At 35.1% G+C, this 24751-nt stretch overlaps 1 protein-coding gene across 2 annotated transcripts; it reads right to left on the bottom strand.

Moving 5' to 3' along the window:
- Window positions 1–549: 549 nt before the first annotated feature.
- On the bottom strand, window positions 550–24261 carry LOC138703678 (MAPK regulated corepressor interacting protein 2-like). Of its 2 annotated transcripts, none has more exons than XM_069831773.1 (5): window positions 23949–24261; window positions 23750–23862; window positions 12239–12301; window positions 8087–8137; window positions 550–1718 (listed from the first exon to the last, which is right to left on the bottom strand). In XM_069831773.1, exons 1-5 carry the CDS (start codon window positions 23951–23953, stop codon window positions 1639–1641), a joined length of 312 nt encoding a protein of 103 aa, XP_069687874.1. In that variant the 5' UTR covers window positions 23954–24261; the 3' UTR covers window positions 550–1638. The 2 variants fall into 2 exon arrangements, with proteins under 2 accessions (XP_069687874.1, XP_069687873.1); XM_069831772.1 differs by having other exon boundaries at window positions 8087–8140; window positions 23949–24256.
- Between the last annotated feature and the right edge of the window lie 490 nt (window positions 24262–24751).

The raw sequence follows: 24751 nt of genomic DNA, 5'->3' as shown, positions 1-24751 counted from the left end.
TCTCCCAGCTAGGTCCAGTGGACCCGTCGACCAACAGCAGGTGTGGTCCTCCAGACATTCTGGGGGTTGTGTGTGAATGAAGTAGCCACCAAAACGTTAAAATATGGTGTTCACTTAAATCGGCTACAACTTGCCATTTAATATCTTTGAAAAATATTGGAGTGCAAGAGGTCAAATGACTTTATTGTAAAACGCCTGGCATTAGAAAACAACAACAACAAAGTCATTCTGTTACTAAACGATGCCCCTTGCACACAGTAACATAATCATGCTCTCAACTCAAAACCCCCAAAATGTGGACTTAAGTCGTTTTGCAAATTCACCATTCAAATAAATGTACAGCTTAAATTACAATGTTATCCAATACCTTAATGCTCAGCCCTTCGAAAACAGAAATTAAAACGCGAAATTTAAAGGACGAAATTTATCATTTCTCTCAATGATATAATTTATCGTAAGAATTGCCGTAATTACTCGCAAAACCCTAGGGTACAAAAGAAAAATGGTTGGGAAATCTTGTGATGAAGTGCTAAATGAAAGATGCAAAGATACATTAAAAGTTTCTTATTTGAATGTTTTACATTATAATACAATGCCAATTCACTGCAGTGTTTATAAAGACACAGGATCAAATCATTGTTCATATATAAAATTATAATAAATTATAAATAGCAGCAAATGTACACTGAGAAGCGATGATATTTCAGTTTGTACCTAGAAATTCTTTCGTGTTACAGCTTTACAATTTCATACATACAATTATCATCATATCATTATTATCATTAACATTATTATTACTTTTATTATACCATGAAAAGTATAAAATGTATGTGTGAAATTCTTCTGATTGTGATAATTTATTATTTATCAAGTTGATTATAAAAGTCAATAAACAATACTCGACATCAATCAAATATCATCCTTTTACTGGTAACCAAATGTCGCCTCGTTTATATTAAAACTCAAGTAAAACAATACTGTACCAGTGTAACACATGAGATAATCTGGTAACATAAGTCAGACTTCAGGAGAATGATGTGACAGAAGACTAACAGAGAGGAATGTGTTGCGTGTTCGGAGAGTTCAACTTCTTCAACCTTTTCACTTTCAAAAATATGAGTAAACTACTCTAAAAGAATACTGACGGGAGTAGATTGCATATGGTACATGGATTTCAGTTATGGATTAAAATACCTAAATTCTAATGGAAAGTAAGTTTGGAAACAGTGGGATTCCAAACACTTAATTTACAAGAATAAAACTAAAAAAACAAGGATAAAGTTCAACAGAGTATTCTTTCATGCCTTCCACCCAAATTTTCAATCCAAATATAGCGGAGATTAAATAACCATCTTGGTTTACGTTAATCCAAATTATTCCTGTAATGATCCTTTATATCAAGTAAATTCTATTGCACCAGACCAAATTAATATATGTTGGTCTACCTGATATTTACAACTGTTGAAATTGTATGCAATTTTATATGTTTCCCCCCCTTCACTTTTTTATTTTGTTTGGTAAATTGTAGCAAAGTCTTGGTAGGTGATGCTTATAGCAGCTGGCCACATCTCGTTGTTACCAGTGACGCAACAACAGAAGTTTCTTTGTAGAGCATAACAGAATATTTCGTCCTACCCACTATGATGATTGGGTACGTGTAGTAATATTCTGCACCATCCTTTTCCCCCACCATCCTTCCAGGTCAAATGGCTCAAAATCTGTAATTAAAACAAAAAAGAAATCGATACTATCGATAGTAATGACTTCACTATCGAAACTTATCAATAGTCAAATTGTTTCCAGTACTATCGATGATGACCAGGCTTCGAGACTTTGGACCCGATACAATAAGTTTACTGTGCATGTACTATAGGTTGTTGACTCACTGCATGTAGTGAAAGGTAGAGATGTGTTGAGGTAACAACGTTGCTATTTAGAATAGAGTACGGTAGTATGGGGAAACGCACACATATGGACATTCTGAAAGTAAATATACATTACACAATGACAATGTCAAAATAATGTGAAAAGCATTTATTCCCCTGTCTTTTATAAGCATTTGTGTTTAATTATACACAGTGTTAATGGTGGAAATAAACATGTAGCAATTTTAATTTATTCATTTATCCTATTAGTCGTCTTTAGGAAGTGCAGTTACAGTACCGAATTGCAATGTACTACAAGATACATTTTCAGTGTCTCAAACATAAATCTTTTTCAGTTGTCTACCAAACACAGTTTGTACTGTGAAAACATGTGCTCTACGTCGCATGACTTTATAGGAGCAAAACGAAAAAACCTAACATCATTGCAATCTCTAAGAGACAGTCCTTTATTCTCGGGTGACTCTATGTCCACTAATTTGCTGTTTATATTACACTATGTTCCATATCCGTTATTTTTACATAAAATTGATTTCCACTTCTGTTTTATACGTTCAGTAACCGGTGTACATGTGTTTCATTAATTCTCTGAGTCATTTCCTCAATTAATTTGAGGGCTTTCGGCATCTCTTGCTCTGACTTTTCTAACCGTGTAATAGTTTCAGACACAGTTTGAAAATAGGTTTGTATGAAAACCAAATTATTCATCAGAACCTTCAAATCCAGAGCGGTTTCCTTTGTGTATTTGTTGGCATTCACTCTACAGTATCCCCACCCACTGTACGCTTTACCACTAGGCCTATACTCAGTACGCTGTTATGCGGATTTCCTACTGAACTGCTCTATTGGGTCCGAAGTCTCGAAGCCTGATGATGACTATCAACAGTATCGAAAAATGGGAAGATGATTCATAATATTTTAAGGGTTTCAAACTGGAGCTGGGCAACACGATTCTTTTTCAGCAGTTCAATCACACATTACAAATCATTTGTTTCGGAATATGTCTTTCTCATGTTAATGTTTCTAATTTAGAAATCTTCTCACTATTCGTGAGCTGCCATAAGGGACAAAGAGTACTTAACCATAGAAATGTTTACAAGTTCAGTGAACCATTAATTTTGTTTTGACAACGAAACTCCTACAAGTACATAGCTGCAAATACATTTTGTGATTGGTGGAAATATACCTAGTTTTAGAGAGGCAAGTTTACAAAAAAGTAAAGAATGCTAATGAACTTGGTTTCATTTCGAATATAGGTGATCCTTCAGGAGAGCAATTGATCCTTTCAATGCAGATAAAGTTACAATCGGAATAATAGATGTAGGTATTCCAAGCCTCTTAAACATATCTTTCATGAAGAGAGTAGCGGTACCTCTTGCTAACCAGAAGTCCGATTACTTCAAGTTGTTCTAGCTGGTACCTTTGGAGGTAATATGGAATGGTAGGATTGTAGATATTCTTTTTTTCATTATCCACTTCTGCTGGCTGTTCCTCATTTGTTTCGAAACGCACAGTGGGATCAATTGAAAGAATTAGACTCGGGTAAAAAATGTTTAGGAGTTTTTCTAGATATTCAAAAAGCCTTCGATACTGTAGACCATAATATACTCACTTCTAAACTTCATGCCTACGGTATTAAAGGAATCGCTTTAAATTTATTTAAGTCATACTTGAGCAACAGATCCCAATTAACGAAATTTAACGACCAACACAGTGAAATTCGTAATATAAATATAGGTGTGCCACAAGGTACAGTTTTAGGCCCACTACTATTTTTAATATACATCAATGACTTGCTCAATATTGATATAGGAAACACATCTGGAGATATATTTGCATATGCCGATGATACAGCCGTAATTTTTAGTGGATCGAATTGGAATGATGCCTACCTAAATGCTAATAGAGGTATAAATATAATTAAGAAATGGTTAGATGAAAATTTCCTCTCATTGAACATTTCAAAAACAACTGCAGTTCCTTTTACATTAACGGCTTCTAGTCTGAGAAAAATTAAACTCGATAAGGATACAAATTTAAAAATACACAATTGCAGTAACATAAACTTGATTGATTGCAATTGCTCTTCCTTGACAGAATCCACGCAAGTAAAATACTTAGGTGTTATCATTGATCAACTTTTGAGATGGAATAAACATGTAACATATTTATGTAATAGGTTACGGAAAACAATTCACAACTTTGTAACCCTTCGTGCATATATGCCGATCTATGTTCTCCGTGTTGTTTATCTAGCCTTGTTTCAATCAGTCATTCAATACGGAATAATAGGATGGGGTGGAATGACAAAGACTATCTTAACTCCATTAATATTATAACAAAAACGTATCATCAAAATTTGTCTGCATAAACCACTTGATTATCTGACACAATTTATTTATTCTGAATTCCAAGTACTAAAAAATTGAGCAAATATATAAACATACATTACTAACTTATTTTCACAAAAATCGAATGAATTTTATAACTGAAAAACATATACACAACACCAGAAGAAATGTCCCAACTCTTTTGGCAGAACCTAAATGCCACACTACAGCTGGATTAAGACACAGTAGGAATTATGGAACAAGACTATACAATTCAGTATTGAAAAATAATCCAGACCTAAGCAATTTACACATTCTTAAGTTTAAAAATAAAGTGAAAATGTTTGTATGATATTTGATAATTTTTATTATAATTTTTTTTAAGTGTTACTAGCATTATATGGTACTAATTTTTATTGTATTTATCTGATGCATGTAACCTATAAGATAAAACATTGTAATAAATATAAATAGATCATTTTCTTAATTAATAATAGTGTATATCTCCAATAAATGATTCCTTAGCATAGCCACAGATACACTTGATTGTACTTGTCACTAGAAAGTTATTGAAATTTATATTTTCCCCGCCATTCATAAAATATTTTGATATGATACCTCTTGCACAAAAGGAGAAATCTATAACCGAAACTCGATTAATATATTTCAGTATTATTAGTATTTATCCTGGTAATAATGAACAGTTTGACTCGTAGACATTTTGTTTTTACAGCATTAACTTCCCATGATTGTACGAGAAGATTCGAAGAGAACGGCAGTTACGTAGACTTTCGGCTCCCCACTACTACCATTAATGCACAACACAATGTCAATACGGCGGTTGCTGTCGTCTGCGATACAACGAACTTTTCTGTTGATTTTCGAGTTTGGCATTTTTTCCGGTTATTATATGCTTATTTAAGTTGTGTTAACTCTCGCTAGTGGTTTTATATTTTATTTTATCCGTCTTAGTATTTATTTTATTATTGTAAATATTTTTGTTTTATCACTATTATTATTATTATTATTATTATTATTATTATTATTATTATTATTATTATATTTATTATTAATGAATTATTTTGTATTACAATCTTTGTATAATTTCTGTCAGGATTATTCTATTATTATTATTATTATTATTATTATTATTATTATTATTATTGTTACTATTATTTCTATCATCAGCATTATTATTTGAACCCTGTAAAATTTATGTAGACTACTGGACTGTACCCGAGCACGAGCATATGCTTATTTCGGGTATCTATCCAAATGTAAATTCAAATGTAAATTGTAAATAAATTGTAAATTGTATTGTAATTATGTATCCAGATCTTGTAGATTCCTTGAAAGCTATTATATCTATGCGTCGTGTACTGCCAGTGACGGAGAGACCATGTACTTCTTCAAAGGTGTTGTAATCAGCATCTTTAAGGGCAGTGGCTATAATTGATCGTACTTGGTGGTGTCTAGCATTTCGCAGACCTTCGCCGTGCGGACAGGATCCCAGGACGTGTGCAAGAGTCTTCCTCATTGTGGCAATGCCTACAACGGTTGTCCTGAGATCTTCCCGACACAGCACTGTACCTGTACAATAGTGTCAAAACTGTCACGAACATATGTGAGATCGCCTACAAAATCACCTATTTTCTGTTTGCAGTAGCCCACATCGTATATTTTCTTCTGCAACAAAATTTCAGCTTTCAGAAGAACTGCAGAAAAAGCCTCTAGCAAAAATTCAAAATTAAAGTTTTGAAAACTCTGGTAGTAACCTGTTGCACACGCTCGTGTTTCACTGTTTCACCTGTACCTCGTTAACATGTTTCGGTCTGTTATTGACCTTCTTCAGAACTGGTTGTTGCTGGTCTCGGCGTCTTTTGTTTTGTTTCATGTGGGGGTGTGTTTGTGTTCTGAAATTGAGTTGTGTGTTGAGAATTTCATTTGGGTGTGTTTTTGTCTGTCTGTATATTTCGTATTGTTCTAGTGTGTTTAGTTTCTGGCTCTTTGGTTGGATGTCTAAAATTTCTATGTTTATGTTGATGTCTCTGTAGGTGTGGTTAGCATTTGTGATGTGTTCTGCATAAGTGGAAGTGTTTTGTAATTTGTTTATGGCTGTTATGTGTTCGTTGTAATGTGTTTGAAATGATCTGCTTATCAGTTCTATGTAGAAGTTGTTGCAGGTGTTACATTTGAGTTTGTATACGCCTGTGCGGTTGTATTTAGATTTATTCATTGCCATAACAAACAAAGTCCAAAACTCATTTGTTACTCCATAAAGAGCAGCATTTCCTATGGAAAGTGAAGGTTGCTAAGCATGAGCCCGGAACTTTAAGACTCAATTTCTCACAATTATTCCAGAAGGACTTGGTCCACTCTGGTTGTGAACCCTTCATTTAAGATTCCCCGGTCTGTGCTGAGCACGCACTTTTACAAACAGCTTTTAGCATCAAGCAGAGCGGTAACAGGGCCCCTTAGTAGGTGTTACTTTAACTCCACTCGCTTTCAGGCACACTGTCTGTGAGGGTTCAACTTCCTCTATCGAGTTCCTTGTTACACTGTCCTTTGTCGGTAGCTATGTTGCGTTGATGTTGCAGTGTCTCACACAGTCTGTTCTATTGAATAGCGACCAGAGAAAATACTGTTCTTTTGTGTTATAACTCTATTAAAATAACGTTAATGTTGTTGTTGTTTTCTAATGCCAGGCGTTTGACAATAAAGTCATTTGACCTCTTGCACTCCAATATTTTTCACTGAAGCACAGATTTTGAGGTGTTCCGAATCCATTTCTTGGTTTGAGTTGCACAATGGACAGTTAGGGGACTGATATATTCCAATTCTATGCAGGTGTTTGGCCAAACAATCATGGCCTGTTGCCAATCTAAATGCAGCTACAGACGATTTTCGTGGTAAATCGGGAATTAACTGTGGATTTTGATGCAGAAAGTTCCATTTTTTCCCTTGGGATTGAGTTATCAAATTTTGTTTGTTGAAGTCTAAGTATGTAGATTTAATAAATCTCTTCACAGAGTAATACATAGATTTAGTAACAGGTCTGTAAGTAGCAGTGCTGCCCTTCTTTGCTAAAGCATCCGCATTCTCGTTTCCCAGGATTCCACAGTGGGATGGTATCCATTGGAATACAATTCTTTTATTGAGTGATATTAATTGAGAGAGCATTTTAGTTATTTCTGCTGTTTGAGATGAAGGTGTGTGTTTAGAGACTATTGATAGAATAGCTGCTTTGGAGTCTGACAATATAACTGCATTCCTAAATTTATTGATGTGGCATAGAAGATTCCTGTGACTTTCACTCATTGCAATGATTTCACCATCAAAACTTGTTGTTCCATATCCAAGAGCTCTATAAAGGGAGAAGAGACAGCACGTAACACCTGCACCGGCACCTTGTTCTCTGGAGATCAAGGATCCGTCGGTGTATAAATGAAGCCAGTTTTGTGGAGGGTACCTAATATTAATTGTCTCTAAAGACAATTGTTTCAGTATTTCAGTGTTTACTTCTGATTTCAGTATTTCTGTTAAATTTAGATTATATTCTATATTTAATAGAGTTAAAGGGTTTGGTTTAATTTGTAAGTTTTCTTTTAAATTCGGGATATTGATTTTCTGTTTTAATTCTTGAAAGTAACGTTAATGAATTATTAGATACATTAAAAGCTTCAATATTGTATTTTGTGCAGTGTTATCGCCAGTAACACTGGTTACATGGACGCCACACCCCTGGCCAAGTGTGTTTATATGAGTCTGCTTTATGTTGGACCCTTAGGCAAAGGTTACGGCCAAACCCATACATTTTAAAAAGAATTCCTAAGGTTCTGTTTGAGTGTTAATTATAATAATTGTTATAGTTACCTTTCAATTGTGGATTTGGTTCATGGGCCACATAGTATAAAACACTCGGTCCTGCTGTAACAAACAACAATCATGAAAGTAACAATGCATAACAGAGTTCACACAAACATTACAAAAATTATCGTAAGTGTAGAGTATATCTTACTTACTTACAAATTGCTTTTAAGGAACCCGAAGGTTCACTGCCGCCCTCACATAAGCCCGCCATCGGTCCCTATCCTGTGCAAGATTAATCCAGTCTCTATCATCATATCCCACCTCCCTCAAATCCATTTTAATATTATCCTCCCATCTACGTCTCGGACTCCCCAAAGGTCTTTTTCCCTCTGGTCTCCCAACTAACACTCTATATGAATTTCTTGATTCGCCCATACGTGCTACATGCCCTGCCCATCTCAAACGTCTGGATTTAATGTTCCTAATTATGTCAGGTGAAGAATACAATGCGTGCAGTTCTGCGTTGTGTAACTTTCTCCATTCACCTGTAACTTCATCCTGCTTAGCCCCAAATATTTTCCTAAGAACCTTATTCTCAAACACCCTTAACCTATGTTCCTCTCTCAGAGTGAGAGTCCAAGTTTCACAACCATACAGAACAACCGGTAATATAACTGTTTTATAAATTCTAACTTTCAGATTTTTTGACAGCAGACTAGATGATAAAAGCTTCTCACCCGAATAATAACACGCATTTCCCATATTTATTCTGTGTTTAATTTCCTCCCGAGTGTCATTTATATTTGTTACTGTTGCTCCAAGATATTTGAATTTTTCCACCCCTTCGAAGGATAAATCTCCAATTTTTATATTTCCATTTCGTACAATATTCTGGTCACGAGACATAATCATATACTTTGTCTTTTTGGTATTTACTTCCAAACCGATCGCTTTACTTGCTTCAAGTAAAATTTCCGTGTTTTCCCTAATCGTTTGTGGAAGAGTATATCATCTTTAGAAAATGAAGTTAACATTATTCAAATGTTGGTTTTTTTCCTTCATAATATCGTTTTAAAATAATTTTAATATGGACTCAAATTTCAACTATAACAACGATTGTTATAATGATGGTTGATAATGAGAACAATGATGTATGTATGTATGTATTTATTTATTCACACTGCAAATGGGTATATACCCGGTGGTAGTGGTAACTAATTACACTCAATAATGACAATTAATAATAAACACAGCTAATAAAAAACAATAATAAATAATAATAATAATAATAATAATAATAATAATAATAATAACAAGGAGCATCCTAAATTAAATGAAGCATGGTCACTTAAAATAACATTTAAAGTAAATCTAATTTGTATCTTAACCCTAAGTTCGAACTAAGACCCACAAGTGTGACAGGTTCATATCCGCACAAGTACCTTTCGGCACTACACTTATTTCGCTGTCAACTCACTCACTGCACTGATTCTACCTGATTTCACTAACACTTCTAACCATTTCACTGTTCAAATACTTTGCACAGCCACTTCATTGACACCAACACACTTCACTTGCACAATAGACTTCACTGACACTATACACTTCACTGACACAACACACTTCCTCACTGACAGAACACTTCAAATAACAAGATATCAATTAGACACTTACTTAGTGTGTATAATATACTACCGTGGCAGAAACATTTTCATTAATTGCACTTCCAAAACAATAAACAATTTAAGTATCAGTATTATCTGCGCAAGTTATCTTGGTAGCTGGGTTCCCTAGTGTTCTGAGACCACTGCAGATGTCTGTTCTGTTTTGTACCTTTAGTTTCTTAAGCAGTTATACTGGCTGTTATAAAAACATTATTAGGTATTTATTTTAGGCACATTTCCACTTCCATCTTTATGAAAAATAACCATTACTTGAATAATTTCAAGGAAAAATTGTACCAGGGCCGGGTATCGAACCTGGGACTCTGAGTGCGCCAATGCTCTACAGACTGAGCTATCCAGAAACTAAACCATAAATTTAAGTCACACAGTAAGTGTGCACTCAATGCTGGGCTCTGACTTCTGTTAACCCACTTGATGTATGTGAATATACAGATGTGGACAAATTATTAACAAAATTGAAGATTTTTATGATAATTCTGTTGAAAAATTTGACTTTTCAATTTAGACTATAGTTAACAATTTTGCATTTTCTATCATTACAGTAGATAGAAATATGCAAAAATGTCAACTGTAGTTTAAATTGAAGAGTCAAATTTTGTAAAAAAAATATAATAAAAATCTTCATATTTTGCTAATAATTTGTGAATATGCAAAAATGTCAACTTCAGTCTAAATTGAAGAGTCAAATTTTGTAAAAATATAAAATAAAAATCTTCAGTTTTGCTAATAATTTGTAAATATGCAAGAATATCAAATATAGTCCAAATTGAAGAGTCAAATTTTGTAAAAAATATACAATACAACTCTTCAATTTTGCTAATAATTTCGAAATACGCAAAAATGTCAACTGTAGTCTAAACTGAAGAATCATATTTTGTAAAAATATGTAATAAAAATCTTCAATTTTGCTAATAATTTGTCCACGTCTGTAAGGGGATTTGAGGGGGGTCTGGTATAGTTCCTGCGCAGCTCAGTTGGTAGAGCATTGGCATGCTCAGTTAAAGGTCCTGGTTTGATACCCAGCCCTGGAACAATTCTTTCCTTGGAATTATTCGACATTAAACTTTGCTTGGTTGAGGAAATCTACAGCACTGTAGAAAGTTCTATAAATAATAGATAGGTAGATAGATAATTATTATTATTATTATTATTAAATACCCATATATCTATAACTCTACTTCACCCATCGGCAATTCAGGGTTGTAGATCTGTACACATTGCTTCAATATAAATGTACAAATGGAAACATTTGAAAAGAATAATCTACTTCAATCATCATTCATTAACATCACAGAATTTTTTCGGTTTAGATCTTCTTAGGTCTACTGCTTATGAAGGTGATCTTGAAAGTTTCATCTTTGTAGAGGGCATTCCAGATTTCTCCCTCCTATGGGGTTGTATTTAAGTGTCAACTTTGAAATCCAGTTCCTATCCATTTATACACTTTATCTTCTCTACTTTAGTGATGGACCGAAAGTTTATAATGACACTGATTAAAATGTACTACATACAGACTGCAATTACAAGATAACTAATAAGTAAGTCATTATGTAAAAAATCTATCTTATACCTTAACCGAAATCTAAATAAATGTTAAAAGTTGTGGTTGGAAATCTACTCTGTACAAACCAAAATTATATAAATTATATAGGAATACCGACCATTTTTTAGTCTACTATAAAAGAGAGAGACACAAAATCACGTAAGGAACTAACAATCATTATTACAATTTCTTTTAAATACAGTGTATTAAATTTAAGTATGACTTAGCAGAAACTCTGTAATGGAAAATATGGTGAAGCTAGTCTTCTTTTCTGTATGAAACATTACACTTTTCTAATAAAGTCTCTTTAACTGAAATATCAGATAGTCGAGACTTTGTCAACATTTATTTTAAATAAAATGAAAGTGAGATGTGAACTTAACATGTCCACAAAGAAATTAACAAAGGACGAAAATTTGTTCAAGTGTTTACATCCTAACCAATCATGAACAGTTGCAGTAGTCTTGGGTATTAGTGGGATAAGGGTTCAGTGGTTCAGTTTTCTGGTATGGTATGGGTCCAATCCATGTGTCCCCATCCATAAATAACACCTGTGTCCACTAATGAATCTATTGCAATCCTCTTGATAATACCTATATGTAATTCAAATTTCCGAGGTATACAATTTTATTCTATTAGAGGTATACAATTTTATTCTATTAATCAAATTATATTTTGATTAACAACAAATATTGTAGGAGGAGGAGGAGGCTTTAAGATTATTTAGCAGTGGTGGCTACTGGGCAGAGGTTTTCGTCTACTTATGGTAATAATAATTTACAATGCTTGTTTTGTTTTCACTTACCTGATGAGTTTCACTTCATTACTTCAGTTATGATATATATTCAATTCATAATTTACTGATTTGAAATTTCAAAATTTTTAAATTCTGACTCATCATATCCGAGCCTTTCCATGACAAATTCACATGCCGCCATTGCTATTCTGGTCTGCCCAATAAAACAATAAGTAATACCACATATTTACCTTTACTAGTGTCAGCACCATTTTGGCTGAAGCTCTCCAATTCCCTTGAGACTGTGTTCCAAGCTTGAAAGACAGAAATTAATATTAGCTACAAAAATGCACAAAAAAAAAAAAAAGCTTGAAAGGAAAAGTACAGATCTCTGATTTCGTCTGCCGGTTGGCGACGTCTTAACTTGCCATGGAGAGGAAGAGGGAAAGAAGCGGTTGTATTAGTGGGCGACGTCATAACTTGCAGTGGAGAGGAAGAGGGAAAGCAGCAATTGTACTATAGTCCCGTCGCTCTAATTTCCGGCAGCCAATCGTGTTGCAGGTTGGCGACATTTAAACGTGTGCGTCTTGTGATTCACTGAGGAAGATGTTATTCATTTCTTAAGGCTGGATAAATACTTAATATAATCGCCCGCCATTTTGGCTCTTTCGTTGGCGTTCGCAGAAAGCACATGAAGACGTTATTTGCCGCTCAATTATTTGCTGAATTACAGTGCGTTTGATTTATTATCATAGGAGCTACGACATGATAATGTTTAACGGTGTGGCAAATAGATTCTTCGTATGGTAGCTCGGTAACGAAAGAGCAAAAATGGCGAACGATACTACATACCTAGACTTTATAGAGCCTTCACTTCCTAAGACGTAAGCAAAGAGGAGGAGTCACGCCGGGAATAACAGCATCGCGACTATAAAGTTGAACATTTTCAACAATGACAAGCGCTCGAATCCCAACTGTCATTCACCGGCAAAGATAAAATCCGAGATCTGTACATAGTGAAACAATCTTTAATGACAAGAATAATATTAGTACATTTGTGCAACAGAAACGCACAGAGTAAAACTCAAAATCGTTTTACCTTAGAGTTACACGATAGTAGCACATAGAAATGATTGTCTACATTACGAAACTTGTATTTCGAACATTACAGCATTACACTCTTCACTTTTAAAACAACTCTAGTTGACATCCATCCTCCTCGCCCCACTATTAATGAAAGCAACAATTCTTCGAAGTACATACAGGATGGAAGTAATATAACTCTGCAGAGTCAAACAGTTTATTCCTTAGAGTACAACAAAAATTCCAATGAATACTTTCCTCACAAAAAAAATAATTTCCTAAATGTTAACAATGTTTTGCTCGAAAGTACTATCTGTGCGATTCTGAATTTCACTCTTATCATTAGAAAAATTGATAAGGAATGATCTGAGGAGCATAGTATCAAAGTTAGACAACTCCATTTCTTTCGATTTCGAGATACCTATCGATTGTTTCTCATAGAATTTTCTATGCTGAATTCGATTCTGGAACTGTTTAGGTTAAAAAACGGACAGAACACAGGGAAAATAGCACTTAATTGTGTGCTTTAGAATCAAAATGTACACAACTCCATTGTGGCTTGGTTTCAAATTAAGGCAATTCCTACAGTAGTCAATGAGAAGCCCACATTCGTACCACCTTTTCCCATCATGCATCGCGAATCCAACATGGCTGATTGTTTATATAATCGGCTTGTGGATGAATAAGACATAGTACTTTACGTAAATTTCCTTTGTAAAATTATGTTACATCGATATTTCAATAAGAATATGGAAGTTCATGTCAAAGAAGTTCCTCAAAAGGAGGCGAGGAAGATTTGTTTGGTTTCAAAAACAGACAACTCCACTTTAAATATGGCTTCATTTGGTTTCAAAAACAGACAACTCCATTTTAAATATGGCTTCATTTGGTTTCAAAAACAGACAACTCCATTTTAAATATGGTTTCATTTGTTTTCAAAAACAGACAACTCCATTTTAAATATGGCTTCAAAAACAGACAACTCCATTTTAAATATAGCTTCATTTGGTTTCAAAAACAGACAACTCCATTTTAAATATGGCTTCATTTGGTTTCAAAAACAGACAACTCCATTTTAAATATGGCTTCATTTGGTTTCAAAAACAGACAACTCCATGACTTAGTTTCAGAGATGGACAACTCCACTTTTTAAACTTAAATTGCGACCTGGATATTAATTTTAATCACAGTTTGAGACTGGAAAAAAGTTAATATGATCCATGAGAATGTTTAAAAAAAAATCTATGTATAACAGTGACATTGGTTTCGAAGGATCTAGTTTTTTGCCTCTCCTGTAAAAAAAAAAAAAAGCAAAAGTAGAGTTGTCCAACTTTGATACCAAGCTCCTCATTTATAGATGAGAATGTGAGATCTGGCATGTGAGCTATGAGAGAGCTATCAGGAAGAGTGTTTGTTTCAGGATGGTTAATATTATATAAATCTACAGACACGGAAGTTCATCTCAGACTAAAAACTACACTCAGGGACAAAAAAAACCGGACACTTCTATATTTGCTTGTATTTTGTTGCCAATTATTTCAAAATGAAACAAAACCCATTTAAACAAAATAATGTTTCATTTAGCACCTTATACGACATTTGAAAAAAAAAAAATCTCTGATGAGAAAATTTACAAAAAATTACAAAGGGCGTATAAATATGGCATCGTTTGGTCTAACTGTTTTTTCATTTTATGGTGCCTTAAACATTAAAAACTCTTTTTAGTAACGGGTATTACCCCCTCTGGCTTGAATAACTGCATCCATACGTCTTGGCATGCTCTCAATTTGGTTAGCAATGTCTTCTTGAGGAATAAGTTCCCATTCTTCGCCAAGTGCTCTCCTCAACTCTTGTAATGATTCTGGTCTCGGTCGTCTATTCTTAACACGCCGTCCCAGCATGTCCCACAAGTGTTCAATTGGGTTCATGTCTGAACTCCTTGCTGGCCATGGAAGAACATGGATTCCCACTTCTTGGAGATAATCTCCGACCGCATGGGCAATATGCGGCCGTGCATTATCATGCATTAAAACAAAATTATCGCCTACAAATTGGTCAAATGGCACAACATGATCAGCCAAACATTCATTTATATACCTATCAGCTGTTAGTCTACCATCTTCAACAAAAGCCAACTCTGTATGAGCATCCTTACACACTCCTGCCCAAACCATCACTCCACCACCTCCATACAGCACATTTTCGGAAATGCAACACTGTGAAAATCGTTCTCCCCTCCTTCTCCAAACTCTTTCACGTCCATCAGGTGAGCAAAGATTGAAACGGGACTCATCGGTGAACAGAACACAGCTCCATTGTCCATTTCTCCAATCCCTGTGATCATTTGCAAAACGCAGTCGTTCAACTCGAAGCATCCTGAGAAGTCTGGGACCAGTTGCAGGTCTACTTGATATCAGTCCACTTGCTTTCAACCTCCTTCTAACTGTTTTGGCCGAAATTGGGCGTCCATGCATGTTAACAAATTGCTGGGCTACACTAGTAGCTGGCAGGTTGCACTCCCTAAGAACTCTCAACACCATATACCTGTCTTCATTTGGATTTGTAGCTCTTGGACGACCCGAACCTGGTCTTCTGGTATATTCTAGGATCTCTCTATACCGTTTTATGGCATCATGGGTTGTGCTTCTAGCCATATTCATAACATTTGCAATGTAACGTACACTGCGTCCATCATCGTAAAGGGCTACAGCTCGAGCCACATCTTCAGGTCGCATCTTGTTTTAAGACAAATGTTACAACCCCACTTAAACTCAGAAAATGTAAAAATAAATAAATAACAAATGATAACGATAATGAAGCACAAAATGGTTGAGACAAAATTGTTATAGCTGAGACTCCGAAAGCAAAATTGGAATATTTGGTTGTAATGGCTTGTTTATAAAACAAAAAACAATCAACAATGTATACACATCTCCATGACAACAGATGGCTACCATAACATTGTATGAGAAGATAATGTTTTGCAAAATACCAGCAAATATTAAAGTGTCCGGTTTTTTTTTGTCCCTGAGTGTATTATTTCCCCTCCATACACATTGGTGATACAGCCATGGCTCATGAAATGGTCACAGGACATGTCTTGCCTCCTCTACTGTATCTCTCTGCAGTTTTTTAATAAAATGAAAGGTTAAGTTATATCATTATTTCTTGCCATTTAGGAAGTCAAGCAACCATAATGCAATGACTATGGGATGGAACAATGCTATTTGGATCATGTACATGTGTTTGTAGGTGAGCTGGTGACACACTGTTGCCAAAGTATGCAGACTTTCAGCATAATTTTCTAATTACAGATGCACATAATTAAATGCATAAGTTTTTTTTATTTATTTTTGTATTTATTCTATTGTCCCAGTCAATCTCCAGTGTTAAATCACTTCTACCCTATATAGGCTACATAGTGCAAAGGAATTAATGTTAATTTAAATATACAGGGTCGAAGTGAAATAGTCTTGCCGATTTCCAGAGCAAATAGCTCATGTTGTATGTAACAAAAAACTATAATATCATATTGGTGGAAAGTTCATATTTTTCAGAAAAAAATGTTTTTTTCCCAAATGTTTAACAATCTCTTATTCAGTAACTATTCCGAGTAGGATCGTGATTTTTATCTATACTGATAGAAAATCTATCCCTCTGGCGTATTTCAATAGCGTGCACAGTTTTCATGTAAATTTAATTTTAAAAACACCTAAATTCAAACCATAGCACGAAGCGAGTGCATGGCAAGATCTTGGCAGCTTGGCATCTTACGTATGGAGACTCAATGAGTTCGTTGACCTCTTACATCTGTATACGAATAGAGTGTTTTAGCGACAATGTTGCTGAACTGCTGAAACTTCCAACTTAATTTTCTAATTAATCCTGTATTTAATCTCAAAATGCAATATAGGTTTTCTATTCATTTACATGTACCCTATCGTCTCTTTCAGTCTGCAAGATTATTCACTGCCATCCTCTATATATACTAGGCTTCATTACTTGTCACCAAGGGCGAGGAGGCGAAAATCGCAATTTATTATTTATTTACGTTATAGGAACATGTTAACAATCCTGTAAATTCTTAGTTAATCACTTAGAAATATAGTTACAATACTCACAAAGAAAACATTCCAATCAGATCAAACTAAAAACAATCTTAGTTAATATGTAAAGTTACCAGATGAAATTTCTAGGACGCACATCAGAAGTAAAAAACTAGGACAAAACACTACAAATAAATATGACATTATAGGGTCTCACATTCATGTTTAGTCATTTATCAATTTGCTGTGTCCAATCCCATTATCTAGCGAAATTTATAAGCTTGTAATTACTTGGTATTTGGGAAAAGGAAATTGTACCAGAACAATGGAAGGAGTCCATAATCATACCTATTTTTAAGAAGGGAGACAAGACTAACTGTAGTAACTTTCGAGGAATATCACTTTTGCTGACGTCCTACAAAATTTTGTCGAATATCGTTTTGAGAAGATTAACTCCATATGTAGATGATATTATTGGGGATCATCAGTGTGGTTTTAGGCATAATAGATCGACTATTGATCAGATTTTTTTTTTATTCGACAGATATTGGAGAAAAATGGGAGTAAGAGTACAGTACATCAGTTATTCATAGGCATATAACTTTGTTAAGAGAGAAGTTTTATATAATATTCTTATTGAATTTGGTATTCCCAAGAAACTAGTTCAATTAATTAAAATGTGTTTTAGTGAAACTTACAGCAGTGTCCGTATAGGTCAGTTTCTATCTGATGCTTTTCCATTCACTGTGGGGTAAAGCAAGGAGATGCACTATTACCTTTGCTTTTTAACTTCACTCTAGAATATGCCATTAGGAAAGTTCAGGATAACAGAGAGGGTTTGGAATTGAACGGGTTACATCAGCTTCTTGTCTATGTGGATGACGTGAATATGTTACGAGAAAATCCACAAACAATTAGGGAAAACACAGAAATTCTACTTGAAGCAAGTAAAGCGATCGGTTTGGAAGTAAATCCCGAAAAGACAAAGTATATGATTATGTCTCGTGACCAGAATATTGTACGAAATGGAAATATAAAAATTAGATATTTATCCTTTGAAGAGGTGGAAAAATTCAAATATCTTGGAACAACAGTACCAAATATAAATGACACTCGGAAAGAAATTAAATGCAGAGTAAATATGGGAAATGCCTGTTATTATTCAGTTGAAAAGCTTTTGTCATCTAGTCTGCTCTCAAAAAATCTGGAAGTTAAAATTTATAAAACAGTTATATTACCAGTTGTTCTGTATGGTTGTGAAACTTGGACTCTCACTTTGAGAGAAGAACAGAGATTAAGGGTGTTTGAGAATAAGGTTCTTAGGAAAATATTTGGGGCTAAGAGGGATGAAGTTACAGTAGAATGGAGAAAGTTACACAACGCAGAACTGCATGCATTGTATGCTTCATCTCACATAATTAGGAACATTAAAAATCCAGACGTTTGAGATGGGCAGGGCATGTAGCATGTATTGGCGAATCCAGAAATGCATATAAAGTGTTAGTTGGGAGGCCGGAGAGAATAAGATCTTTGGGGAGGCCAAGACGTAGATGAGAGGATAATATTAAAATGGATTTGAGGGAGGTGGGATATGATGGTAGAGACTAGATTAAATTTGCTCAGGATAGGGATCGATGGCAGGCTTATGTGAGGGCAGCAATGAACCTCCGGGTTCCTTAAAAGCCGTAAGTAAGTGTTCAATCCACTCTGCATTTTTCTGATTTACCTATCATGTGGAGTTAACTTTAAAAATTTGGAAATTGTAGACTATTGTACAATAATATGAAGGATGTAGTAATCTGGAACGAACTCAACAACCCTCTGTCACTTCATCAAGGTTCTTACATTTAGTCTCTACTGAGGTGTATGCTGATCAAATCAGATGTTAACTCCACATGTCATTTATAAGGTAAACCCATTCCCTGTTGGATAGTAATTTATCACATGCAGTTGTTAGTGCAGGAGAAAGTTGACACATTAATTTGCAGTAAAAGTGTAGGGTAAATCTTTACAATAGTGCTGCCAAAAAAAGGTGGATAGCAAGGACCCCTCCCCCCATCAGAAACACTACAGGATAGTGTGGGAGAGAGGAATTTCTGTGGTGTAGCTACCTTCTTAGACAACTATGAATATATGCAATGCATCCAAAAGCCTAAATTGACCTAACCTAATCTGTCACTGATTCGACCTTACAAAAACTCGCCTTTTCCCTATAATCAGTAAAGAAACGCACGAAAATGAGATGCATGTGCTGCCACTCCCTGCCGCCTACCCCTTCCACCCCGACTGAGCGATTCTGTCTACCCTTACCTCTTTCGGCCTCCACAGCAACTTTCCACCCTTATGCGAAATTGAACTAGCCTCTCAACTTTTCTTTTGTATATGATACATCTGATTCGACTAGAATTCAAGAACGTAAATACATTTGTTGTTGTTGTTGTTTTCTAATGCCAGGCGTTTAACAAAGTCATTTGACCTCTTGTACTCCAATATTTTTCAAAGATATTATCATGGTCAGCCACTGAAGCACAATAAAATGGCAAGTTGTAGCCGATTTAAGTGAACACCATATTTTAACGTTTCGGTGGCTACTTCATTCACACACAACCCCCAGACTGTCTGGAGGACCACACCTGCTGTTGGTCGACGGGTCCATTGGACATAGCTGGGAGATCTTGTTGATCACCAGCTTTCCCTCCTTAAGCCACTGGAGGACGATTTTAGTTCCATGGCAGGTCAGCACTAGGAACAGAAAAGTAGAAAGAGGAGGAAGGAAAGGGAAATGAACCCCTAGGCCTCGAATGCTCTAATGCCGTCGGGGTCAGAGTTCAGTCACAGGACTGGATAGGAAAGGGTAAAGAGGGAATTAGGTATTGAATAGAGGAAAATTATACCAAATTCAGTCATTAACTCATCAAGCTGACCAGTGCTAATGGATGAGTAGCCCCTCCCTTTAGTTCAGCTCGTAAAATTATGCTTACTAACAGCTGCACCACGGGAAGGTAGGGATGGGACATTGGGTATTTGTCCAGGTTGGTTCCTTAAAGCCTTTAATGGGAAGGATTAATGGCTCTCCCCCCTGTATCCGACAGATACCCTTTTGCAGCCGTAAATACATTTGTAAGTAGCCTGCTACAGATGCATTTAAGTCAAAAAAAAATCCCAAATATGAAGCTTTTAATAGAAAAAGGAGCATCTGCGGACCTCTGGAAAAAGAACTAAGAAAGAAACTAGTGGAGTGTGGCATTGTATGAGGCAGAAACTTGGACATGACGATGAAGTGAAGAGAAACAGCTAGAAATATTTGAAATGTGGATATGGAGAAGAAAGGAGTGTGTGAAATGGATAGACAGAATAAGAAATAAGGCTTAAGTGCATAGTACTGGAGTGGGCAGTAATTGCATAGATGACGCCAGCTATTCACATAATTATGCCACTTTTGAACTACTCTTACATCTTGTAAGCATTACTGTTAACACTGATACTCTTATCTATGTTTATTATGCATTATGTTGGTTTTGAAGGTTTAAGCATAGTATAGAAGGTTACTTGGGGGGGGGGGGGGTTTGCGGGAGGCAAGCCCCAGCTGTATCATATATATGCAATGGATATAGTCTTTGCACGTAGAGGAAGCATTAACACTCAAATAATATACATAATTGATTAAATAGCGATCTTACTTGTGTTAATTATGTAAGCATGTGCTGCTTACAGCTATTTTGGTGCTATTCGACACCATCCTCAGAGCCTACTAGATCTCGGTGCTATCTCAACTTCACTGCCTGTTGTGTGGGTGCGTTCGTGTGATGAAGCGTTCTGTCAAATAGTGTGTGTTCTGAAATTGATCTCTGTGTTGAGGATTTGATGAGGGTGTGTTTTAGTGTGTCTGTATATTTCATATTGTGTGTTGAGTTTTTTTGGTTTTTGGGTTGTATGTGTAGGATTTCCATGTCTGTATTTATGTTATTGTATGTGTGGTTAGCATTAGTTATGTGTTCAGCATATGTAGATGTATTGTGTCCTCTGGTTATTGCTTTAATGTGTTCTTTGTATCGAGTTTGGAATGATCTGCCTGTCTGTCCAATGTAGAAACTGCCGCAACTATTGCATGCGAGTTCGTATATGCCTGTGTGGTTGTATTTATTTGTTTGTGTTGTTTGTATGTTGAGATGTCTTTGTAGTGTGTTTTCTGTTCTGTATACTATGTTGTATTTCTGTTTTCTGAATGAGGATGCGATCTTGTGTGTGTTTTTGTTTTCGTATGTTAGTGTGATGTATTTCTTGTGTTTGTATTGTGTTTTTATGTTTGTTGAATTTTTGTTTTGTCTTCCTTATGATGTTGTCTATTATGTTTGGGTTGTAATCATTTTCTTGTGCTATGTATTTGATTGTGTTCACTTCTTCATTGTAGTGTTGTTGGCTCATGTTGAGATAGCGCCGAGATCTAGTAGGCTCTGAGGATGGTGTCGAATAGCACCGAAACAGCTGTAAGCCGTACATGCTTACATAATTAACATGAGTAAGATATCTATTTAATCAATTATTTATATTCAAGTGTTAAAAGTAGTGTACGAAAGATTCAACATGGATAAATAATATACATAATAGCCTATGTAATTTTAGTACTCATCTTATATCTAATTCGCTGCCTTCATTCAAACAGTTGAATTGTCAGTGTGAAGTTTTGAAATAATAAAAATTACATGAATCAATAAATTTATATAGAGTTAAAATTGGTTGAACTACATTATCGTCGAAGATATATCTTGTAAAGAATTTTAAGATAGAATTTTTCAATGATCTTGTGGTCTAATGGTTACGATGAGAGAAACTACTAAGCAGAAAGTTTCTGGATCGATTCCCGACGATTCCAATATGGTAAGTATAATATTAATATAAGTGTTGATATAAAAGTGGAGTGAAGGTAGTAGAACGCAATTGTGAGTAAAAAGGGAGAATAAGAGAAGAAAAGGGTAGATTAAAGAGAGAGAGAAAAAAAAAACATTTTTTTATTCCCCCACCCCCTTACTTTCACAATCCCGTAGGACATTTGAGTTAATGCATAATTAGCATATATGTAAAAATCTGGCGACTCCGGTATTGTACACTTGTTCCAGAAATAAAGCTGTGCTAGAAAGAGTAGGTGAAGAAAGAATAATGCTGAAACTGATCAGGAAGAGAAAAAGGAATTTGTTATATCACTGGCTGAAGAAAAAACCTGCCTACTGAAGGATGCACTGGAACCTGTGGAGTAACAGTCAGCGCGTCTGGCCGCGAAACCAGGTGGCCCGGGTTCGAATCCCGGTCGAGGCAAGTTACCTGGTTGAGATTTTTTCCGGGGTTTTCCCTCAACCTAATATGAGCAAATGCTGGGTAACTTTCGGTGCTGGACCCCCAGACTCATTTCACCGGCATTATCATCTTCATATCATTCAGACGCTAAATAACCTAGATGTTGATAACCCAATAAAATAAAAGGATGCACTGGAAGAAATAGTGAATGGGAGAGAAGTTCAGGACAGAAGAAGATACCAGATGACACACGACATTAAGATACTTATACAGATCGTATGTGGAGACTAAGAGAAAGGCGGAAAATAAGAAAGATTGCATAATGATGGGTTTGCAGTAAAGGGCCTGCTCTTGCACAGAAAACTATGAATGTATGAATGAAGTAGCTGACAATTTTTTTTGGTTCGGGAAATAGGGTTTACTGAAAATATTAGTCTTTACTCGCAGTTTTTATGTCTTGCTTTCATAGTTATTTTAGAGAAAAAGATGGCATATATTATGTAACACTTCGGATTCTGCACTTTAACAGACTTTACAAATCAACAATGACATCTATTCCGCAGTGTCGGAAATAACTGTGAAACTAGCGCTGAAGTAATAGTACTCATGATTTCGGAAGTGAAAATCGTTGAATTTAAAAGGGATTTTTGTAGATATGTAGTTGATCGTATATGCAAGGCATTTGAGAGTTCACCAATCCAACCTGCCATCATTTAAGGGACTAAACCAGAAAGGAATCCATAAAAAAAACCCCAAAACGTGACGGACGGCAGATAGCCGTCTTGTGTGATTTAAAAAGGCGCGAAAGGACAAAGGTTAATGTAGTGACAATTCCATATACGCATATACTGCAATAAGAATTGAAACGTGTTGTGGCTATGATAAAAGTCTTGAAAATTGCTTTATAGCGCCACATTAGCAATGATGAAAGTGTGCAATATTAGTTACATTGGCGGACGGATGTCGTTACAATGGCGGGTGGATGCTCTACCTTGACCAAAAAGACTTTCTGAGCTGAGCACTTAACCACATAATTCCCTTCTTACAGTCTATAAATATAAAGAGTATTTTAAACTATCAATTTAGCAACGCAGAAATAGCGAAATAGGCCTACTTATTATATCATCCAGTTTTAATGTTGGTCTGCATAATTTTGTATTTATGTTCGTATTCAAATAATACAAACATTAGAACTTGTTGAACTTGTTCAAAAAACAAAATAATCTAGAATAGTTTATAATTGTGTAAGTTTGTTTACTGAGTACAGGAAGGAGAAAAAATTTCCAACACGTTTGGCCTATGTGTAAATGAAAAAGTATATACTATTATTAAAGAACTTACAATCACATATATATTTTATCAAGTCGTCATGTTGTGTTGGTGATGGTTCTTGTTGCATTCTTTGTGAATTTGGTCGTTTGCCATTAACGGGCTGCATCTGTGTCCTTTGCAAGCTGTAAATAACAAAATCATGTAAATCGATTAATTTTACATTTGTTTTATGTCACGTTCACATTTCTTTGTTCAGATTGTACAGTACCTCATTGTAGTTAAAAATTAGCTCCTTCCTGGGCGATGTGTCAACCTTCGATCGAAATCACTTCTGTCACAAGGTCTCAAACTCTCTTAATATCTTCCAAGAAAAACGTTTTTGAGAAGCCATAAAACTATTTTTAATATAACAAATACAAATATGTTTCAGTCTTGAGGCTTAACGCTACATTCGATGACAAACAACTAAAACTATTTACAATATTAAAGACTATTGACAATGCCCTCAATACAAAAGGCACTGGCTGAAAGTGGCTCTTAGATACTCCATGCCAGCTGCAAAGATTATTCGCAACCGGAAGTTTGCGATTCAAGACATCTAACTAAATCAAACAACTAAACTATTGTAACAAGTAACTATTAAAGTTAAAACATATACACTAAATCTCTAATAAAAGTAATTTACTTTAAATTACGCAAACAATGCGATATAACTAACTGAAATTAAGGAAAACACGATCATTTCAAGGCTATTTGACTTACTCAGTATACGTTTCAAATATATTTTAAAGGGTGCCATCTGTAGAGTGAATCAAGACATATTATACTTCACTTAGTTACTATTTTTTCACGCGTAAATAATTGGCGCTGGTTTTATTTTTTTATTTTTTAAGAAAATAATCTGCCCTCCATGAGCTTGACCATAAAGATCCAGAATAAAAACACTACAGAATAATTTAGAAAGACAAAAATAATTAAATACAGGAATTTAAATTTTAAAAAATCCAGAAAAATGCAAACCCAATAGAATCATTAATGGTCAAAATATAAATGGTAATGTAATATTTGGAT

This window comes from Periplaneta americana, chromosome 7 (genome assembly GCF_040183065.1).
Source record: "Periplaneta americana isolate PAMFEO1 chromosome 7, P.americana_PAMFEO1_priV1, whole genome shotgun sequence".
In the NCBI taxonomy this organism is placed as follows: Eukaryota; Metazoa; Arthropoda; class Insecta; order Blattodea; family Blattidae; genus Periplaneta; species Periplaneta americana.
Note: the sequence above shows the minus strand (reverse complement) of the source record. Positions and strands in the feature narration are given on the sequence as shown.